At 41.6% G+C, this 21,411-nt stretch overlaps 2 protein-coding genes across 4 annotated transcripts in view; both read right to left on the bottom strand.

Annotated features, from left to right (window-relative positions):
* The window catches only part of pacs2 (phosphofurin acidic cluster sorting protein 2), a 54,109-nt gene extending 43,096 nt beyond the window's left edge, over positions 1 to 11,013 (bottom strand). For both annotated transcript variants that reach the window (XM_061082253.1, XM_061082254.1), the window contains exon 1: positions 10,892 to 11,013. In XM_061082253.1, coding sequence (XP_060938236.1) covers positions 10,892 to 11,010 — 119 coding nt within the window. In that variant the 5' untranslated portion in view covers positions 11,011 to 11,013. The remainder of the gene's footprint in view (positions 1 to 10,891) is intronic.
* A 3,839-nt stretch (positions 11,014 to 14,852) lies between these two features.
* srsf5a (serine and arginine rich splicing factor 5a) lies at positions 14,853 to 21,411 on the bottom strand. 2 transcript variants are annotated; one of them, XM_061082256.1, is made up of 8 exons: positions 21,262 to 21,411; positions 18,995 to 19,128; positions 18,835 to 18,905; positions 18,518 to 18,676; positions 17,924 to 17,993; positions 16,453 to 16,526; positions 16,260 to 16,364; positions 14,853 to 16,052 (listed from the first exon to the last, which is right to left on the bottom strand). In XM_061082256.1, the coding sequence occupies exons 1-8, from the start codon at positions 21,266 to 21,268 to the stop codon at positions 15,656 to 15,658; spliced, it is 1,017 nt and encodes a 338-aa protein (XP_060938239.1). In that variant the 5' UTR covers positions 21,269 to 21,411; the 3' UTR covers positions 14,853 to 15,655. The 2 variants fall into 2 exon arrangements, with proteins under 2 accessions (XP_060938239.1, XP_060938240.1); XM_061082257.1 differs by having other exon boundaries at positions 21,326 to 21,411.

The raw sequence follows: 21,411 nt of genomic DNA, 5'->3' as shown, positions 1-21,411 counted from the left end.
GATTTCAGAGTCAAACACTGGGGCAGGAGACCTGGCTCTGGGGGTTTGTTTCAGAGGACTATAAAGAAAACTCTATTAAATATTGGTGTATCAGCACCGGCTACTACAGTTTAATGTCATATTGCTACTTATTCTTTCGGATTTTGGCGGATATGAAGCCCCGGGTATGATTTGAGCTGTTAAAAGCTAGTTTTAGCTTAATACGAGAAAAGATAAGAGGAGGGAGATGGTTAGGTGTAAGAAAATATGTATATCAGGGATAGGTTACATAAGGACTGACTTAATAAAACAAATATAAACTGGTGCCAATATGAATAAGTTGGGGTTTGGGTTAGTTGTCCAGATTTAAATGGTTGGACAGTGTTTTCCACATTAAACTCTGAAAACCATTTTTCTACCAACAAGAAGGGAGCTTGTTACCATTTTTAAATATCCTTGTACGCTATGTTTGGCATTAAGATTTCCCTTGGTTGCAATTAATACTAAAGTGCTCAATCATGACTGGTCACAGAGGCAAGACAATTAATCGCAGTTTCCACAAAGATATCCTTCAGGCTAAATGTGTGAATCCGTTGGGGAGTCTAAATCCAGGAGTGAGAAAAGTGTTCTGACAAGCTACAGCTAATGAGAGCAAAAAAAGAAAATCCAATTTGTGTAAAAAATGGATGATTCCTTCATGAAATTCATAAAAACCATTAGCAACTCCAAAGTTACTATTAAATCTGTAAAGAATCCATTTTGATTGATTGTGATTTATTGTTTTGGACTTTAATTGGTATCTGGAGACATTATGGAGATATTGAGGCCATTTGAAACCATTTAATTCACAAAACAAAAGGAAAAATCAATGGAAATACTCATTTACTGGAACCTAAATCATCTCCATCAGGACGGCAGGTACAACCTTCCTTCTGAGCTGTGAAACATGTCGACTCAAGGTGGATTAAACCAACAGCGGACCCTTCAGACCCCATTACTCCCCGAGCTGAAGTGTCCTGGATAATGATTTTCAAACCAGTGGAGAGTTTGTCAAGAGGACACATAATTGCAAAAACAAATAAATCGTTGAGGCTCTTTTGTCTCAGTGTGTAAATGAACTACAGTCACAGGAGAGGAGCCACATCGGTGCTAATCTCTGGCTTGTTGGTTGAAGAGCACTTCAGCAGGATCAGTTATCGGTGCAGCGACAGCTCTCTGTGGTGAAGAGCAGCTGGAAATGGACTGATGTGGCTGAGAGAGTCATATTTAACCACCTAGACAAACAGCTGCTGATGACTGATGCTCCATTACAGGTCTTTATGAACTGGATGTGAGTCTGAATGTAGGTTATACAGATTTAAAGCCCATTTTAAAAAGGAATAGTCCAAAGAAATCTTATGTAAAACCAAATATTCATAACACACAAAGTTCTAACATCTGGAAAGGACTTCATTTGGCATCTTAAGGTGTAAAATGTGTTTTTAAACATTCCTATTTTTCTATTATTCATTGTTTGTGTCTCTGTGTCGTAACTTTTTCAGAATTTCATTGTATTATCTTGCACAATGACGATAAAGACTTTCAAAAGAAGCACTAAACAATACATATCCTTTTGGGAGTTCAGGCTAAAGGCAACAGCATCTATCTCTCTTACTGGTTTTCAGAGGAATAATTCTTCAAAATCTCCAGTAAAAGGCAGAATGACTGCAGTGGAAAGGTTTTGCAGTAAGCACCTGTTTCGTTTACGACACCCGAGAAACCACAGGTATGAATGTTAAACCATCTCTGCACAACCACCTCCAACGCTCCACTTCTACGTCCGTAGTCAGAACAGAGTATTTCTTTAATAAGATCACACACCAGACAGCGAGAGAGCGAGTCTGTCTGTTCTTTAAGCTGCGACCGAACCTTTTAATATCCACTGTCTGCCAAAAACAAATATGGATTAAAGAGACAGTGAAGCTCTACTTTGCAGACAGGTCAGACAATGTGTATAAACTGGGCTCTGAGGGTATTATATGCACTAATTTAATGTGAGGTTTCTCTGAATCATCCCAGTCACTTATTTTCATCGTCCTGTCCTCGGCAGCTTCAGTCGATGTCTGTGCTGCAACTCGCTCAGCATCCGGGACGCCCGAGCAGTCGTGTTTACCGGCTTGTAAACTTGACTGGCCACCAACGCTCACTTCCCCCAGTCACACATGGGCAGAGATGACTGGTTTTTGGTTCGATCTGACCATCAAACCTTCAGGGAGGAGTCCGGTGGAAACGCCGCGGAGGTCGAGTGACTCAGCCACACGACAGCCCTCCTAATTACAACAATATGTTCAACCTTCTCAGCTCTCCTGCCCACCGCAAGTTTTCTCAAAAGGATCCTGACCTACATTTCTCCTCCATGCTCTGAATTCAGAGAAGTTCTTTTGAGCCTCAGCGAAATAAAGGGAACAGAAATAACACAACTCCCTGTTTCTGCACCGGAGGCAGAAAGGTCTGCAGGGGCCTCGAGTAAATCAACCAAAACTACAAGAAGGAAAATGTTTATTCAGCAGAGAGAGGAAGAAATGATCAAGGAAGAAACAACATGAATAATCAGCAGCTCAGCCTGGATCTACAGGATGTGTTTGGCACAAGCAACGTAGAGAGTTACACAAGTTGCTGTGGAAAACAGTGACTCATGTATTACCAGGATTTCCCTGGAAGTCACAGTTTGGACAAACAATCAGAGACGTTGACTTCATGGTTAAATAATAACTCCACTCGGTCTGCAGGTCTGAAGAATCAATATGAGACTGAGGGAGCACATCAAGATGTTGCATATTATCAATAATGTCTTATAAACATCTTGAAATGTAAATATTTGTCAGACTTCTTTCACCCAAAAAACAGCAGCTGTATCAGCAGTGAGACCAAGAGTTAATCACCCTGGAATAAGTGTGTGTTATTAATTCTATGTGAATATGCTTGTGTGTTTTGTGACAGTAAAGATTAATGTGGCATATCTGGAAATGAACTTGAGACTCGAGAAGAAAAGACAAGATCAGGTAAGATTATGAGAAAAGAAATATAATATAAACACAAGGAATACAAACAGTATTGCACATATGAGATTGAAATTGCACCGATAGACCTTTCATGTGAATATTAACCAAAGGTAATATTTATATCTGATAAAATCTCTAGTTAATGGAAAAACTGCACTAAATATTTAATATTCCCCTCCACTAGTAACACACCGTTATTATTCAGGAGCAGAGACGTTTCCTTTTGTGGTTCAGCAGCTGCTTCGATGAAATATCATCTGCCTCAAAGTTTGGACACATCTCTCTCTCTCTCTTTCTCTCTCTCTCTCTCTCTCTCTCGGCCTTTTCAGCTTGTTAATCTTATTTTTTCCTGCGTTATCCCCAAAGCTGTCGGAACACGGGACAAAGCGAACAAGGCCCTGGACGACCTGTGTTTTATCACAAGGCTATTTTCATATCGAATCTGAGCTTCATTCAGAAATAAGGTCACGTCTGCAACCGACAGTCACCGGGAAAAACAAGTTCTACACAACGACACTCAATTAGATTTTTGGATTTGTACATTATCATAACTAAAGAGAAGGTAATCCGTAGTTATGTAAGGGGGGGGGGGGTAATGGTGATTAAAGCAATGAGCAGAGCTTAATGAATACTTTAAATGGAACTGAAGATAATCATCAGAGATCCTTCCGGAGCTTATTAAATAATAATTAATAAAAATACTCAAAAAATAATCTGAAGGGTCAAATTCAACTTTCTACTTTTTGAGACATCCCTATGACAACAGAAAAAAAGTGACAAAAAATTCCTGGATCCACCCAAAAATTGAAAGGCTTCTTCACTGACTCATTCCACCAAGTTTCAAATTAAAATCCATTCAGTTGCATTGCAGTGTGTAATCATGGCATTTCTCGAGACCTCTGTTATCAACCCTGTTACACTGCATGGACATAAAATAAACGACTCTATATAAAATCTACTATCTTGTGTTTATATTCTATCTTTGCTCATTTATCACTTTCACAGCGTGGAACTAATAAAGGATCATCTCATCTTATTCTGCCATAATGACGTCTTCATGGCATAATGTGATGACGAATGACTAGTGAATCCAAACAAGCTGTAGATCATGTCTCTAAGTTATTCAATGACTCCACTATATGATGCTCCTCTCTATCTTCATTCCTACATATATATATCATGGATCCATGATATATCTAGGATATCGAAAAAGGTATATCTTAGAGACTTCACTGTCATGTTTTCATATCATGTGAAGGGGAAATCCTTTTCTGATCAATATGAGCTTTACATTGTGTTTCTAGCCCTTTTACTTGTGAAGATCTGATGGAATTATTATTTAACATTTCCAACGGGTTTGAAAATGATCGCCCACGCCGACACGCAGGGTGATGAAGACGGCGTTTTGACACTTGTGTGAAAAGCTTGTAAATGAAGCTTAAGTGAAGATTAATTTTGTCAAACTGGCTGAAGAAGTTCTCAGCGATGCATTAATCACCATCATTTGTTCTCATCGTGTGTCGGGTGCAGCCTGAGTCTGATCTCCATCTCTCGGAGGTCTCTTTAGACTAAAGGAGGTTTCGCTGGAGGACTAAACACCGACACTCGACACACTGACACTTCACCGACGGTCGGTTCATCTCTGCTGCATCAGAGCTGAGCTGAACAACAAAACTCTCTCTCCTCATATCTCTGGCTGCCTGCGTGCTCGTCCCCCGTTTCCAATTAGCATGAATTTAATTTGTGGAGCGTGTGCTGAGAAAACGTCAGCGCAGTGGACGCTTGTAGGAAATTGCACAGTGACACAGATTTAGCTCCCGAGCCCTGAGGAGTAGAAATCCTCAAACACAAAAGCTGTGTCTCATTTTTCAGCAGTTATTTCTCACTCTGTGATAATATGAAACTAAATATACGACTACATCCTTGACACAACACATTCAGGCTGTTTAACAGTAATCTGGTGTTTATGTCTACACTTAATCAGTCGTATAATATCCGTCAGACTTGACTGCAGCCTGTCACAGCCTTGTCCCTGCTGGCAGCTCAAGTGCATCATCTAAATTCAATAAAAACAATCCCATATTGTGCATGTCGCATTAGTTTTTCAATATTTCAGGACACACACTCTCATAACGCAGCGTTTTCCAGGCCCCTGATCTCATCCTGCAGAGAGTCGGTGGATTCCAGCTGAAGAGAGATATTATCAACACGGGTTCCTTAAAAATCAAATATTGTCTGTGGGGAAATAAGAGAAGAACACAGAGAGCAGGCGGTCAGGCATGACACCAGGCACCGAGGCATGAGGAGAGTCAGCTGGAGGCAACATCGATCGGCCGAGCCACAGAGCATCTCAAGTGTGTGTGTGTGTCTGTGTGTGTGTGTGTGTGTGTGTGTGTGTGTGTGAGAGAGAGAGGAGGCGACCGCCCTTTCCTGTCCTGCCCCGTCTGTCCTACAGAACTCGCTGCCTCAGCAAGATGGAGCCGGGTATCTTACATAAGCAGCTACAACTTCACATTCAGGGAACAAGACAGGGATTCACTCGAGAGGGAAATCTGTTTCAAACATGTTGTGAGTTGGTTTATTTGACCAAGATTATAATTGGAGCAACCTAGATATTCACTTGATAAACACGAGGATGAATCTCAAACTATCAAATTGTAGTCAATCAGCTGAAATTTAACTGATGAAGATGAGACTCTCAAAAACATGATGAAGAAATCTCCTGAGCAGACCAGAACTAACCATTATCATTTTTTTATGATGTCTAAATGGTGTAAAAAAGCTTTATGAATGATTCTTTAATCTTTCAGTCAAACTCTTTAGTCTTCAAACATCTGAATATAGTAGGATGGATTAGGTATGAAATTCTGTACAGATGTTCATGGTCTCCAGAGCATGAACCCAACTGCTGCAGGATAACCTAAGTTGTTAAACATTGCGACATTACATCTTAGCATTGTAACTGTGAAAATGTTCTGCATGCTAACATTAGCATCAGAGCACCAGCGAGTGCAGAGTCCCAGATGTTAACCCCCGGCTGCAGAATCTCAGTCTTGTTCAAACTCTCAAACATTGGTACAGAACAGGCAGCGAGTGCAGGACAACAAGAATAAAAAGGGCAAAGGCAAAACAATGAGATGCTTTAACTGCCTCTCGCTCGTCCCACTCTAGCTCCGGCAGCCGGGGGGGACAAAAGAGCCAGTGTCTCTGTCTCGGTTCAAAGCCACGTCTCAGCACTCTCGCCTCCGACAGGCCCACAGCCTACTGGGTCCAGCTGCCACTCGAGGGCCCGGTTCAATCCCGCCTCTGTCTCGCAGATTGCCCCCCCCCCCCCGTCTCTCGTAGCACTCAGCCTCACACACCCGTGGGCTGATGTGCAGAAATGCAACCGATGCCCACTTTGAAAAATACCACAACGGAGCTCCTGAAGAGCCGAGAGCCGAGGAGGAACCATGAGGTCTGAAGAGGCTCTTAGAGAAACACGTTCCATCTTCAGGGCACCTCGTTCAGAAAGCTTCTCACGATGAGCTGACAGGATTTCAGATTGCATTTCACGTTCACACCCAGCGTGTCACTTGAACAAGGCTGCAGGAGAGTCTAATGAGAGCGGCTCTCTGTGTATCACTCGAGCAACTCACATCCCCGGCTTAATATCACGAGCAGCAGGCGACCAGAGCCTCGTAAACGCCGCCTCATAAAAACACTACAACATTTGCATTTCACCAGCCAGTGTTTCCCTTGTCGGAAGCACCTTGGATTCATCTGAAGTTGACGCCTGGATTTCCAAAACCACAGGCAATTATCTCTCACACTCCGAGCTATGCGATTAAAGCCCCTCCCCTCAGCTGTGATGGGTGATTATGAAGCATCTCAGCGTGGAGTGGCACGTGTCCTGATGTGACTCTGGGAAACGTGAGATCGTTGCCGAGGCAGCACTTCTGCCCTGAGAGCCTGCGAGCAAGCGGCCTTTATGGAGACGTGAAGAAATTACTGCATAAATTGGACAAAATGGGCAGAAGAACACATTGTCCTGGTTCACATAACATGCAAGTCAGTCCCTGAGGTCACGGCTACAACAATGATGAAGCCGTGCGAGGTAATCAGAGGAACAGAGAGATGGGAGCATGGTGCCATTGTTCTCTTCTTCAAACCTGCACTTTAATTTCACAATCTAAAATAAAAAAAACAAGTTTCAGCTGCTGGAAACTGTAAAAATGGGTTTGAATTCTCCTGGAAAAGCTCATAAACTGACCTCAAACTGTTTCTGTCAAACTACAACATGAAAAGTCAAGATTGAACTTTAATAATGAAAATAATGATCTTTGCTTTTCAATTGTTTCTTATTGTTTACCGTCAATTTTTCCTTTTTAACTCGTAAAGCACCTTGTCACTGTTTGAAATGTGCTTCATAAATAAAGTTTATTATTATTATCAATATTTCACATGATCAGTCATGTCAGTCCAGCTACTGAAGTCTTACTTGCAAACTAAATGACCTTGAAGATTTGTTCCCTCTGGTTTAAGAACTACATAAATTAATTTGTTATCAATGACCTGACAACTTGCACAGTTGTACTTAAGGCTCATAGTTACACACTGTGGGAAATGTCCTAATTTTCTCCTTCTTGCCAAGAGAAAATCAATGAGCTACTTAAATATGAGGCCGGAGCCAGCAGGTGATTAGCTCAGATTAGAATTAAAACTGAAACTGCAAGCCTGGCTCCGTCCTAAGGTAAAAGCTGCACACCAGCAACTCTACAGGTCATAAATTAACGCGTCATATATCCGAGGCTGAAGAATAACAATAACAAACTGGACAGTGTTGAAATATATTCCTTGGCTGGTAATATGCCCTGGAGCCTGTGCAGGAACTTAGCGTTTCCACCGCAGGGGGCCGGGTCTACAGTGATTCTCCCAGGTTTCCCTCTGTGCTCATCTCTGACTGTTTCCATTAGAACATTAAATATCGGTGCTTTATTTTCTTAAATTAGAAAAAATTAGACTGACTCTGATTGGTAAGGCTGTTTCTTTTGAGAAGTCCTGGAATCCCTTTTTGTCTTATGTCAATAGCACAAGTTGTCTGATCGCTGTGAGCTAAGTACTGCCTTGCTGAACTTATGTTTCTTTTCTTTTATTCATTTTCTTTTCTTAATATTTTTTATTTTTTGTATTGATCGTATGTATCTATTTATTTATTCATTCATTTATTTTTTAGTATTACTATTATATTGTTTTTATTATTATTATTATTATGATTTATGTCATCTATTCTTTTATTAATGTATTTACTTGTTTATTTATTTATCCTTTCTCTCTCTTCCTCTATCAACCCATCTTTTTTTGTTTTTCTTTTGTTTGTTTTTCTTTATTTTTCAACTATATGTGCTCATCTGTTGGGGCTAGGTGCCGGAGGGAGGGGGGTGGGGGGTTGGTATCTGTTCTGTGGTATGTTTAAATTACATCTGTAATTGTTGTTGATGGAACAGTATTGTTTGTTTGTTAATTATGTAAAAAATTCAATAAACAGATTGTTAAAAAAAAAAAAAAAAAAAAAGAACATTAAATCTCAAGCTGCTCTGCTGTGGACACGTTGTCCTCTGAAGACAGGCAGCGGTCATTTTCTTTCTCCACCTCCACAGGCGAACATCACAGGAGGAGGCAGCTGATCTGACGTGTGAGCCTCTTCCTGTCTGATCTGACGGACGCCGCTCGATGAGGAGCAGCGCCAGGCGTCCTGACTGACACGTGAAGCGAAGCCTTCATCCAGACAGACTTTAGAGAAAAGTAGATCCCCTCGGTAAAGCAGCTTCATACGACAATCCTCAGTGCTCAGTGACACTCGGGGGTCACGCCGGGGATTGAACCCACGACTCTTTAGTCACAGGAGCCTTTTTATCCACTTGTCCACTCTGCTGAGTAACATCACAGCTCTGCTATTTCTGGAAATGAATTAGTCTTATTTCAGCTAAAAGCCATGCAATGTAATACCCACTGACGGTATTAAGTTAAGAGGATAGACTGGAGCTAAGGAGGAGCAGAACAAAATATAAAAACACACACACATGCTCTTGTATTAGGAACTGATTCAGTTACACTTCCCCACTGACAGACGTGGAATTTAAACTAACACAGGTTATAAAAGTGTCAGATTTCAACATGACATCAAAAAAGCTTTGGATCAAATGTCAGGAAAATACACAACTTTGTCTGATTTCTGATCCCTTCCACTCAGGTTTAGAAGTGTTTACACATTACGAGCAGGTACGAGTTCAGTGTAGATCAAAGTGTACGTTCAATCAGGATCAAAGTCACTTCCTACTATCTCTAAGATTGTTCTCTCTTTCAAGCTAATCACCTGTAAGCTGTCAAATTGTAAAATATAGTTGTCAGTTGTATAGTTGTTTCGGCACCAATGATCCCTGAGCGACCAACGTCCACCCTGGCACCCCCAGTCCCCACAGCTATGGTTATCCTCTCATCTCGCTTCAAACCGTCCAATCAGAAGCCTCCATGGGACGTCCCACCGTCATCTCTCTTCAGGTCTAAGCTGTCAAAGTCTGTTCCTCTTGTTCACATTGAATCTAATCCCAATCTAATTCACTGATTTGCTCCTGATTGAAATATATTTTATTGGATAATGTTTTGAAACCGGTTATGTCTCACATTGTCAAATTCATGTCTGATCTGGATCTCATCTGAATTTATGGCTGTATTCAAGTGTAAATCCTGTTATGACCCGACACTGCACCTCAGGAGAGATATACAACTACAACAGAACTTTACCATTTTCCATAAAGTCCAACATCAAGCAGTTTACAAAGCTGCTTGTATAAGAGCAACAGCTGCAATTCACAATCGTTCTCACTGTCATTTAATCCGCTTGCTGTTTTTTCTCAGTCAATCAATTGATTGTTTGGGATATGAAACAAGAGAAGATTATGAAATGTCAAATCACAAATTCAAACGATTGCAGGGGACGTTTCTATCTGAACGACAAAACACCCAAAATATTGGATTTATTGTCTTGAGTTACACTTTTCACATTTTCAAGATGAAGAATGAAGCTTTGTGTTAAATTTATCAATCGTTGAAAATAGAACCTAAAAGAGCTGAAATGATCAGTCAAGTATTCAATCAGTTGATCGACAGGAAGTTAAACTATAAACAGGCCTATTTTAAGTCATTACTAGTTTGGACACTTAATTTGGACAATATGACAAACTTTTAAGCTAATTCCAGCATCTCAAATATGAAATTTTGTTGGTTTTCTCTGGTTAATATTGGAATTTTACAAGCTGATCTGATAAAACTACTAATCTGAGAACATCTCATTGAGCTCTGAGACACTATGACTAGCCTTTTCCATAATTTTCTTACATTTTAAAAGACAAAACTATTAACAGGCACGTCCATAATTGCATCCATTGTTGTGACCCAACCATCGATGAAACAATATCCTGAGCTAATCATTCCAGATCCAACCCAGACAGTTCAAACTGAGTGAGGCTGGGATGGATGACGTGCACTGTTTGGGTCTCTATGGGGAGGGGGGTCCCAGGAGGTGGACTGTGGTCTCCATGGTGCAGCCGGGCACAAAGATGGAGATGCATCCTCACAACATTCACACTGAACCTGCAGGAAACACACAAACCTCCTCCTCCAGGCTGCACTGGAGGCTGGAGGAGAATGTTTACCACTTTGTTTGCGTTCACCCCCCCCAGCTGCCATATGATGCATCTCTTATTTACCACCTAGTCCACCTGGGGGGTGCTGGGCCTGCATGGGCGCCCCCTGGCACCACGGGGGGTCGCAGCTGGAGGTGTGAGCCGGACTAAATGACCGAGCACCTGCGGGACGGAAGCGGGACTCACCTGGGGACACAGTCCGGAGAGGACCCGTCGATGTCCCACGTCGCGAACAGGTTCATGGGCACCGGGCTGCTGAGGGACCCGGTCCCGGGGAAGCTCAGCCGGCCGCTCCGCTCCGCCATGCTCCGGTCCGGGGGGGGGCGGTGCTGCTGCTGCGGGGGGGGGGTCCGAGGGACAGCCGGGGGACAGCCGGGGACAGCAGGACCGGTGCGGGTCCTCTCTGTGGGAGCGTGCGTGTGGCTGCAGGTCCAGGAAGAGACGTCACACGTTCACGGTGCTGCGATGCACAGGGCGGTGGGGGGGGCAGCTCTCATCCCTGAGCCGGGCGGGTCGGTGCGGGGCTCGGAGCCGGGCGGGGAGGATCCGCAGAGTGACGAGGTGCGCTTGTTTGTGCCCACCACGCTGCTGCCGGGGTATGGGGGCTGGTTAGTGCCACACAGGAGGAAGGGAGGGAGGGAGGGAGGGGAGGGAGGGGGGCCAGACGACTCGGGTGCCAGATATTATTCCGACTTGAAATTTTCCGACTTCCAAACGTTTCTATTCACGGTGACGTCATCAATCAGACGTAAAAATTTCTGATTGTGATCACAATCAGAAATTTTTACGTCTTAGCCTCTAACTTTATAATATTGTATTTTACAATTAAATGTAGATAGCCTGTTATATATTTGAAGACCAATGTCGTCTGTATGAATATGAGAATGAAAGAACAAGGAAATGTTTGGACAATCTGAAGTGGTACATAGCTGTTAATATTGAGGTGATATAATATATAGTTATTGTTGATTTTCAATCATGAATACTGACGTCTGTAAATACACACTTAAATATATTTCCCATATTATAACACTCATTCTTGCCAGAAGTGCCTTTTGAGTACTTAATGCTTTATGTACTAATTTCTAGATTTCGTCTGACTTATTATAGTTATTCGGCTAGTGGTGAGACAATTCAAACTGGGACCAGTGCATCAGTTCATAAACGATACATGAGGCAACAGACACTATTATACAATGTATTTTGCATATTTGATACTTAGATACACATTCTTATACATAAGAGAGCGAGAACCCGGAGTGTCACTTGATCTCCCAAACCAGATCCAACAGAAGTTCGACAGGCCTCAACATCTACGGCTCCATGTGAACCTCCACTGTTGTTTGATATTAGGGGTAGATGGCGTTCCAATTCAAACATCCAAGGTTATCTCGAACGCAGCAGTATCATTCTTTATGTTTTACGTTCCATAAACCATAGAGCTCAGAATTACCGACCCACAAGTCAAAAGTTACACCTTGTACGACACCTCGGGTCTGAATTTCAACTTGGAACATGGGAGGAACCTCACCACTCCAAACTTTGAAATACAAGATGGCCCCTTCGTATATTAACAGTGGTTTATAAGAAGTTCTGTCATTACATATATCGTTTAATCGTCTTGCATTTTGCATTAATGCTCCAAACATTACATATCTCTCAATTTGATGTCAGACATTGTCTTTTCGCTTAAATTGTTGAACTATTGTTATTCCTGTGTTTTTTATATTAATTTGTGAACATGTACTATATAAATTCAATTTTATTGTTTGACTGATTTAAAGAAGCAAAACTAATCAAATAACACATACAAATGTTTCCTAGTCCTCTCATATGATATAAATATGAGTTTAATATAAAACCGTGAGAGGCTGAGCTGTTTTATCATCTCTGAAGTCAAATGAATGACACAGCTTTCACTTTTCAACCGTCTCACCTTGTGGCATTAATCACCCCTCATACTTTTCTCCCCAGGAAAGACGTCACTGAAGGTCTCTGGACTCAGGTGCAGCTCAGGTCACCTCTTATTTTGAAATTTGGTGCATTTTAATCAACCACCTCCCCTGTGTTAATTATGGAAACGTTTTACTTTGAAAATCCCATACTCTTGTGGCCACACCTACACTGCTGATGAACCGTTGAGCAAGTCAAACACCTGAAAACAGCTTTTTAATCATCAATAACTAATAGATGGATATTGATTAGGTTATTGGACATGGATGCTGAGACATGTGTTATCCTTCTGGTCACTGCAGCATGAGAACGCACTGCCACCGTGTGGTGATGAGTGTGTATGACGCTGGATGAACTCGATGACCTTTTGTTCTTCACTTCATATTTTGATTCAACTAAACCTCTGAAGGTTTTTGAATGAAACTCCTCACAGACACGTTTAACTCTTTCTGTGACAAAGCGTATTCGTCCACCAGTGACCAGAGACTTCAGCACACTGGGAACTGTGGATTAGTGGGAGGATGATGGATAAGCTGTTATCAGAATTAATCCATGCAGAGCTTGTCCACACGTTTCATTTTATTATCAGACACTCCTCTCACTATTTATAGCCTCCTCTTAAACAAACTGATTATTTCTACTTTACTGATAGTGACTCATTGATTCAACACAGTAATCTAAATCTAACACCAAGCAAAGTGTGTGTTCATCTATCAGATTCTCGAACACTCCAGAGAGGATTAACTTCTCACTGTGCAAGAGAAAGCATTATAAAAAAAAAAAGTTCCTCCAGCAACATCTCACTAGTCATTTATTAAAGAGATGATGATCCTACGACCTGGATAGCAAAACGTTTCTCATCGTTCATCTAAAAGTGTGGTTTTAATATTCTGACTCGTATATTTATTGATAATTTTAAGTAATTTTAACCCATTTTGTGTGATCCCAGCTAGTTTTTCTTAATTGTCATCATATATATTCTTTGAAATTTGACTTAAAAACAATTAAGCAAAGCCGAAGCAAGTAGTTGACACTTTAAATATATTTATCTCAACCAAGGTTTATATTTTCCCCATTTCAACAGGTACTTCATACAAATCAGTGTTAAATCATAAACAAATAGTGTATTGATGCATATGAATACACAAGTAATTTTTGCTTACTGACTCAACAACCTCTTTACCTGGTTGTAATCTTATAGTTTCTAATTTGTCATAATTAGGGCCAGAGCACTGACAGGTGAGGCCCTATTGAAATTGTAAGGATTATTATTATTCAGGCAAATTAATTGGCTTTTTGAGGGCTTTAACATGCTCAAATTCTTACCAAAATTTGCAGAAAATTAGAAAGTGGTGAAAATTTACGTATTCTGGAGGAATTTTCAATGGGCGTCGCAAAATGGCTCAACGGTGCCCCCCGAGACCCCTGGAATGTGTTCACATTGACCAATCTTCACAAAAATCGATGCACAGGTGTATCATGACCAGACAAACAAAAAGGTCTTGAGGTGCAATGGGGAAAACACAACAGGAGCCTGCTATTTAGCATTTAATGGCCATTTTGGCCATATTCCACATTTTTACTCTGAGGTACTTGTACCAGGGCTTTCATCAGATCAACTTTCATCTGATCCTTTGATGCTGAGCCTCAAAAAAAACAACTCCACTCGTGCAGTGTCAGTGGTCAAATATCAAAGGAATCTTTGTCTTGCAACAGTGACACTAAATATCAAACATATTTACTGTATAGATTAAGAGATTTTTCAAAGTAAAGTCCAACATGTGCTAAATCAAATCAGTTAATTTTTGGATATTTCAAAGTTCTATAAATGCAGTTTGCTCAATAAGTTCATAGTGAGACTGATATGCCTGTGTTAAGGACCTATCTGACTACCTACATACTGAATATCAAACATATTAACTGTATAGATTAAGATAATTCTCAAAGTAAAGTCCAACATTTTCACTGTAGAAAATAAATCATTATCTTTATTTCCTCTGAAGAAATGTGGCGTATAAAACTCAAATATTATCTGTACAAGAGGCTGAGCTACAGCAAGATGAAAAACAATTATTTGGCTGCAAGATTTAAGATTTTCAAAGTTTTATTTAGGTAAACTGCGGAGAATTTAATATACGAGTGACCTGCATTCACAAAATATAAGAGTTGTTCTGGACAAAACCAAAAAAGGAAATGACAATATGAAGTGACTTTTATTAGTATCGAATCAATAAACATTTCTTCTTGCTGAAAAAGACTCGTGTTCAGACAACATCACACAAGTTCGGAGACGAAGTAAATAAAAGCAAAGGAACTTAAGAAAATGAATCACGAACACGAGACACCGTCCTGATACAGCAGTGTTTAAAAAAAGCCGCTCAAAATTAGTTTCAAATCACAATATCATTACACAGGGAAGCTGAAATACATCACCAACTGAGAGGTTAGCATTTCCATCATCACATACATATCAGGGCAGTGAATGCAACACGATCGGAGGCGCCTGTACCGGTGCCTCGCCAGAAGCGGAATCACAGTTTCACAGCGACACCAGGAGCTCACGTTTCAAACATAAACGGACTCAACAACATTTCGGGAAATTGAAACCGTTCCCGGCTAACTTTCAACACTCAGGCAAAGCACAGAGGAGTGGATGGAATCAAAACATGGCCGACGGGCTGCGGGGGGGTTGTCGTCACCGATTAAAATGCTCGCTGTTGCTCAGAATGTCGTCAAAATATGGAGTTTTAAAAAGGGGCCAAATGTATAAATCATTAAGTAATGGGAAAACAAAAGTAGTTTCCCAGTGGAAGCATATCCAAGCTAACAAAAAAATAACAAGATGGGCACATTAACAGCTGATCTTATTTCAAAAGAGGCAAGTATTTGCAAAAGGCAATTCCCTCTCTTCATTAAAAAAACAAAACCACATGTCACCATACAGGCCTATGGTGATCAACTACCAGTCTATGTTACGACCAAACACAGGCGTTGATCTCAGTGCTTGCTGTCTGCTGAGGCAGAGCGAGAGCGGGATCGGGGGGAGCGTGAGCGGGGGGAGCGAGAGCGAGAACGGGAGCGGGACAGTTTGTTCTGAACTGGGGGCGGCGAGCGTGAGCGAGGAACCGGAGAGCGTGAGCGAGGGACCGGTGAGCGTGAGCGGGGCGCCGGCGAGCGTGAGCGAGGGATAGGCGAGCGTGAGCGAGACCTGGAGCGGGACTTGGAGCGAGACTTGGACCTGGAGGGGGATCTGGCTCCGCCCTTGCCGCCACCAGACGACTTCTTCTCTGGGGTCCGGCTGAGGGACCTGGAGCGGCTCCTGGAGCGGTTGCGGCTGCGGGAGCGGCTCTTGGAGCGAGAGTAGCTGCGGGAGCGGGAACGGCTCTTGCTGCGACTGTCGAGGAAAGACACAGAGGTTGTGTTAAATATTATACTCTACACAATAAGACAAAAAAACACGACAACTTTGGGATGAATTTGATCTGTTCTGAAGTTTCTCTCTGATAGAGATTTGCTTTATTGCCCCAAAATTATAATTTGGGACATAGGAGTGGGACAGTTTCAAACAAGTCATCAAGGGAAAAGGTCAGAACTTAATTACCTTCTGCTGTCCTCGAATATCTTCAGCTTGCGTCCGTTCAGTTCTGTCCCATCGAGCTTGGAAATGGCGTTCTTCATGTCACTGCGAGATGCAAACTCAACCACCCTGTATATGAAAGCAGAGACGTTACATTAGGACCAAACTCTGGTGACAAACATGAACAGTTTGAGGCGACAGATCATCAATAACTCACCCTTCGTTTTTGTTGGGTCTGTGAGCGTCCACAAAGGTAACTTCACCTGCTTTTCTCATCAGGTCTTTCAGGTCCTGTTTGCAAACATAACACGGGATTAATGACACTGAGCAGAACAAGAGGTGCCAGTGAGAACCGTTTCTGACCTGGAGGGAGAGAAATGAGCAGGCAGCAAGAAACCAGCACACACACACAGATATGGGTTAACTAATGCTGACTTTTGTCACTTTGTGATAAGCTCCCATTTCAGTGGACGAGTAAACAAAAAAGAGCCACTGAACGTTCATAAGAGTGGACAAGTGTTTTTAACAGACTTTTTCTCAAAACAGTATTTGTCTCATTAATTGGCTCCATGAATTTGCATTTGTGTATAACTCCAGGGGGAGACGCCTGATAAGTAAACTAGAAGTTTGGGGTTTTTATGTGTCAAGTTAAAACTAGATGTATTTTTGGTCTTAGTCAATAATGGACTTAGTGTCTGCATGTCTGAGATCTATCTGATTTCATTAGGGGCTGTATAATAGAACTAAAGCTCAACAAAAACCTAGTCTCTTTTTGTTTATATTTAAAATAATTTGGCTCCAGGTGTTTACAAAGTAAAACTGCCCCGCCCCCCTCCCATTTGAGACTGTAACTCTACTCTCCTTTACCACCCGACCCTAAACAAACCCAATCACATGAGTTTTATGCTACTTACCGCTCCAAACCCAGGAAGACATTAGCATAGAGCCACTTGTCCAAATAGCAAATGGGAACCAATGCAGTGTTAAGCCCTTGAGAAACGACCTCGGCCTTGACTCAGCATCCGGCCTCCACAAGTAAGGAACCACCAGAGACCAAGTAGAGAGAGGGGTGTGCGCCCGACTCAACACCCCCCCCAGCTCCATCAGCAACAGAAAAAGACCCAAATGGGAGAGTGTAGGGACCGTGGATTTGAGGGGGGTTACACCAGTCGGGGGTGCCAGCCCAGAGAACCTCCAGACTGTGGCTACGGACCTCCTAAGGCTACCGTATCCTGCGCTAGACCACTTTCACCCGCTACGGGGCCCAGCCAAGACTTTAGACCGGCGGCAACTGCGTGTGAGGAGAGGCACCAGATGGACACTATTCAGAAAAACAACCAGGAGATGGCGCTACACACTTGTGACACCTCCATGGAGGGTGTGCATTTACCTCTGATGTTAAGGAAACCATATAAAAGCAGCTGCTAAAAAAAGAATCAGTAAATGTATTAGAAAAAGTGTTTTTATTTTTAGATGGTTAACTTAAAAAAAAAAAACTGGGGCTTTATATTGTAATTAGCCAATTATCTACTGAGTGCATAATTTTCAAAAATGTATTCTGACTATAAAATGAGCCGGCCTGATCAAATGAATGCTGCATCACTTTAAAAAAAACATGTCATTACAAGGTGACTATGAAATTTGAAAGAGGTCTTAAGACAAGAGGAGAACGGTTAGTAATCTCTTACCTGCCAGCTGATCCGTGAAGAGAGGTTCTCTACAATGAGCCTGTGGTCCGTCCGCACAGGGGGGCCGTACCTTCACAGGGGAAGAATTAAAAAGAGCATTAAATACAACATTTCTTAAACAAAACAGATGATAAACCTAACAAACAGGAAAGCGTTGAGTATTAATCCCAGGCGGTAAAACCCACCTGAGTATATTCTGAGTTTTCACTTTGTGTTTACTGACGTTTTATTTACTTTGTCCGTCTCAGGAGCTGAGCTAATATTTGATTTGATTCAGAGTTCGAACAACAGGTTTTTATTTTCCATCACCTTTTAATTTGTTCTGTTTTAAAAATTCAAGTCTGTTTTTGTATCTGCATTTTCTGCCACAAGCATCCAATTGTATTTCAGATAAACACTCTAAAGATTTCATTGCTCAATTTGACGCAAAGAGAATCTAAGTGTAATTGTGTCCTCACTTTAAAATCAAGTTATATATAATGACTGATCTGAACCAAAAGATGAGTTGTGTTACTTTAGTGGAAAGGCCACATTGGTCCCAAAACATGAGCAGGAGAACAGGTTAGTTTCTATTAAAAGAAAGACTTGACGTACCTGGATCCACTGCTGCGAGATGGGCGATAGCCGCCATCGCTGCTGTCGCGGCCACCACCACCACGACCTCCTCCACCACCCCCACTGCCGCTACTGAAACGTCCCATTCCAGGGCCGCCACCTCTTCCTCGTCTGGAGCGAGCATGCTCGATAGTGACCCTGAGCAAGATAAGAGTATTGTGTTCAGGGAAATAACCAAAAACATGCAACCAGCATTCAAATCTAATTCAATCAGCCATACAAGATACAGACAAAGACGACAACTTGGAAAGAGGACATTCAGGACACAGACAAAGCAGCCACGATTAGACAATTACCTTTCACTGCACAACTCCTTTCCATTCAATTCGTACACAGCATCATCTGCATCTCTATGGTCGTCGAATTCCTGAGAAGAGAGCAAACAGTCATTACAGAGGCAAAACACTAGACAGGGTCAGTCATCCTGATTTGCATTGAGTGGTCTGTGACACTAACCACGAAGCCAAATCCATTCTTCAAGTTGATCTCCCGAATCCGTCCATATCCCTTGAAAAACTTCTCCACGTCTCTTTCTCGGGCGTGAGGGCTCAGACGGCCGATGAAGACACGACAACCACTCATGTCGTTTTCTGGTGGAAATGGTGAAACACTCGTTTGGTAAATCTCTCACCACAAAGGGAGCAAAGGTGGCGTAAGGACAGATTAATATTTGACAATTAGTCAGTTCAGTAACTTTGTCAGCAGTTCATGCTGCTGCTTTATTACTAATATGTTACTGATCTGTAGTAAAGTCGAGTCAAGCTGCTGTGTCAATAGTTTTGAAAGACCTTTAGATCCTTAGTTAAAGTAGTTCGCCAGTCTTGTAACTTGTAAGGACCGACACGCTGGCATCATTAAAGTTTTACATTAACCTTTACTGATAAGTATCTGAGATGCTGTTGGGGACTGTAAAAAACATTTATTTCTAATAAGCAATTAATCTGAAAGTTATTTTCAGGAATAATTGTTAAGTTGAAGTCTTTTGTCAATTGCGGTTTCTCAGAATACAAAGTAAGCAAATTCAAATGCATTGTTTTGTTGAACCAACAGTAAATGGACAGTATAATTGAGAGAAAATATTCATTCTTCACACTGAAAAGTACCAGTATAAAGCATTTTCTATTAAAACAGTAGTCGTAGATAGTTTGTTGTTGATAGATCAGCTCGTCTTTTAAATTTTAAACCGCAAATTCTAATTTAATGAGTGTGGGTTATTGCTGAGGCCATTTTCTATCAACAATTACTTAAAATCTCCTTTAACACCTTCCGTAAGCCCTTACTTTACCCTACTTGTAAATAAACTACAGACAGAGTGATGTTAAGGTTGTGGTGAAAACCACAAGCTATAGTGAAACTGGGTGAACCTGGAATGAATCAGAAGTCTAAAGATTCACCCGGTTAAACCAGTTTCAGTGCAGTCGTTTACTTTACAGCCCAGTTTGGTTTCACAAAGGTGAAACTACTATCCCCCAACATGCATATGCTCAATCCCCAGTACATCAGATTAGCCTGGCTTCAATTAATGCAGTGTAATACAACAGGGCGGCTATAGGTTTACATGAGCCTGTTTTAAAGATGTGAATCCAACATCTAAGAGGATTTTGGGGGTTGTGCAGAAGTCCTGAATAGCATTTTGATCTCATTACTGCAATTGTACCACACCCAGTCTGCAGCCCATCAAGTCAACTGTATCTAATCACAGTCAAATCTGATCAGATTCAAGTGCAAAGTCAACAAAGTCCTGAAGGATTCAAGTTCCTCTTTGAGAACTAACTTTGGTTTTGGTTTCAATTCAGCAGTTGTGAAATGCAACTACAATTTATTCAAGTGCTCTATTTAGATAGATTCAAACTACCTGAACACACACACATATAGGCATTAATCTAAAATTATGAATTAAATACATTTATTTTGAAATTTTTACGATTTAGAAGGTGAAAAAAATCTGCATCATTCACCTGAATTAAGGGTAAAATGCAGTTTAAACACAAAGGCATCACAAACAGGGGTCACAGTTCAAATGCATTTGTAATTGTAGTAATTCCTAGGGCTTTACCGATTAACCGGGTAATCGACACACAAATGAGCCGCCAGCTATTTGGATTACTACAGAGTTGCGTTTTACACACGTGTGTTTTGCTGATTCTTTTTCAAACATGATAATAAACAACAATAACTACACATCTAGGACCTCGTAAACAAGGCACATGGAGACATAAAATCATTAATTACCATCATTTTATAGACAATATGATTTATCGTGAATGGAAAATAATCAGAATTCTGACTAATTCATCCAGACGAGATACGAACAGATCTAATTACGTGTTATTTGTAATGATTTTAACTGTAATGGAGTATTTCCACAGGCTAGTATTAGGTGTCTGTGTTGGAGTAATGGATGAGTACTCCCTACAGTACTGCCGAATTAGGCCCGGCTTTGGCCTGAGGACACCCGGGAAATAACCACCGCAATTTCAAGCATCGATTAGAAGCTAGCACAGTAAATGAAACCCCACATTCAACCCGATTATATACAGATTTAACAGTTTAATATTTAAGATGCAATAAGCGGTTTAGCTCGGTTAGCTAGCTTAGCCCGGTGGCGAGGTAGCGGCTGCAGCTCGCCTCGAGGTCGGCTTCAGCTAAGCTAAGCTAACCCAAGCTAACCCCGCTAGCTACAGAGACGTGACTGAAAAGATGTAAATAAAAACCAAACAAACCTGCCATTCTGTTAAATCCTCCAGGCTAACACGGCTACTAAAGACGGTTCCGTGCGGTGCTCACCTCGAATGGCTCCTCGGCTCGTCCCCGGTGCGGTAGTCTACGTGCTGGTGAGCCGCAGTGTTAGCAGCACCGTGTTACTCGACTGA

Source organism: Limanda limanda, chromosome 12 (assembly GCF_963576545.1).
Source record: "Limanda limanda chromosome 12, fLimLim1.1, whole genome shotgun sequence".
Taxonomy (NCBI): domain Eukaryota; kingdom Metazoa; phylum Chordata; class Actinopteri; order Pleuronectiformes; family Pleuronectidae; genus Limanda; species Limanda limanda.
The sequence above is the reverse complement of the archived record's forward strand: the minus strand, read 5'-3'. Positions and strand labels throughout refer to the sequence as shown.

What these genes read in the sequence shown, in the direction of transcription:
- srsf5a (XM_061082256.1), bottom strand. An exon ending in CTTCACGGATCAGCTGGCAG is followed by an intron (nt 16,527 to 17,923) that starts GTAAGAGATTAC and finishes GTTTGCAAACAG; the next exon opens with GACCTGAAAGACCTGATGAG. An exon ending in AGACCCAACAAAAACGAAGG is followed by an intron (nt 16,365 to 16,452) that starts GTGAGTTATTGA and finishes TTTCATATACAG; the next exon opens with GGTGGTTGAGTTTGCATCTC.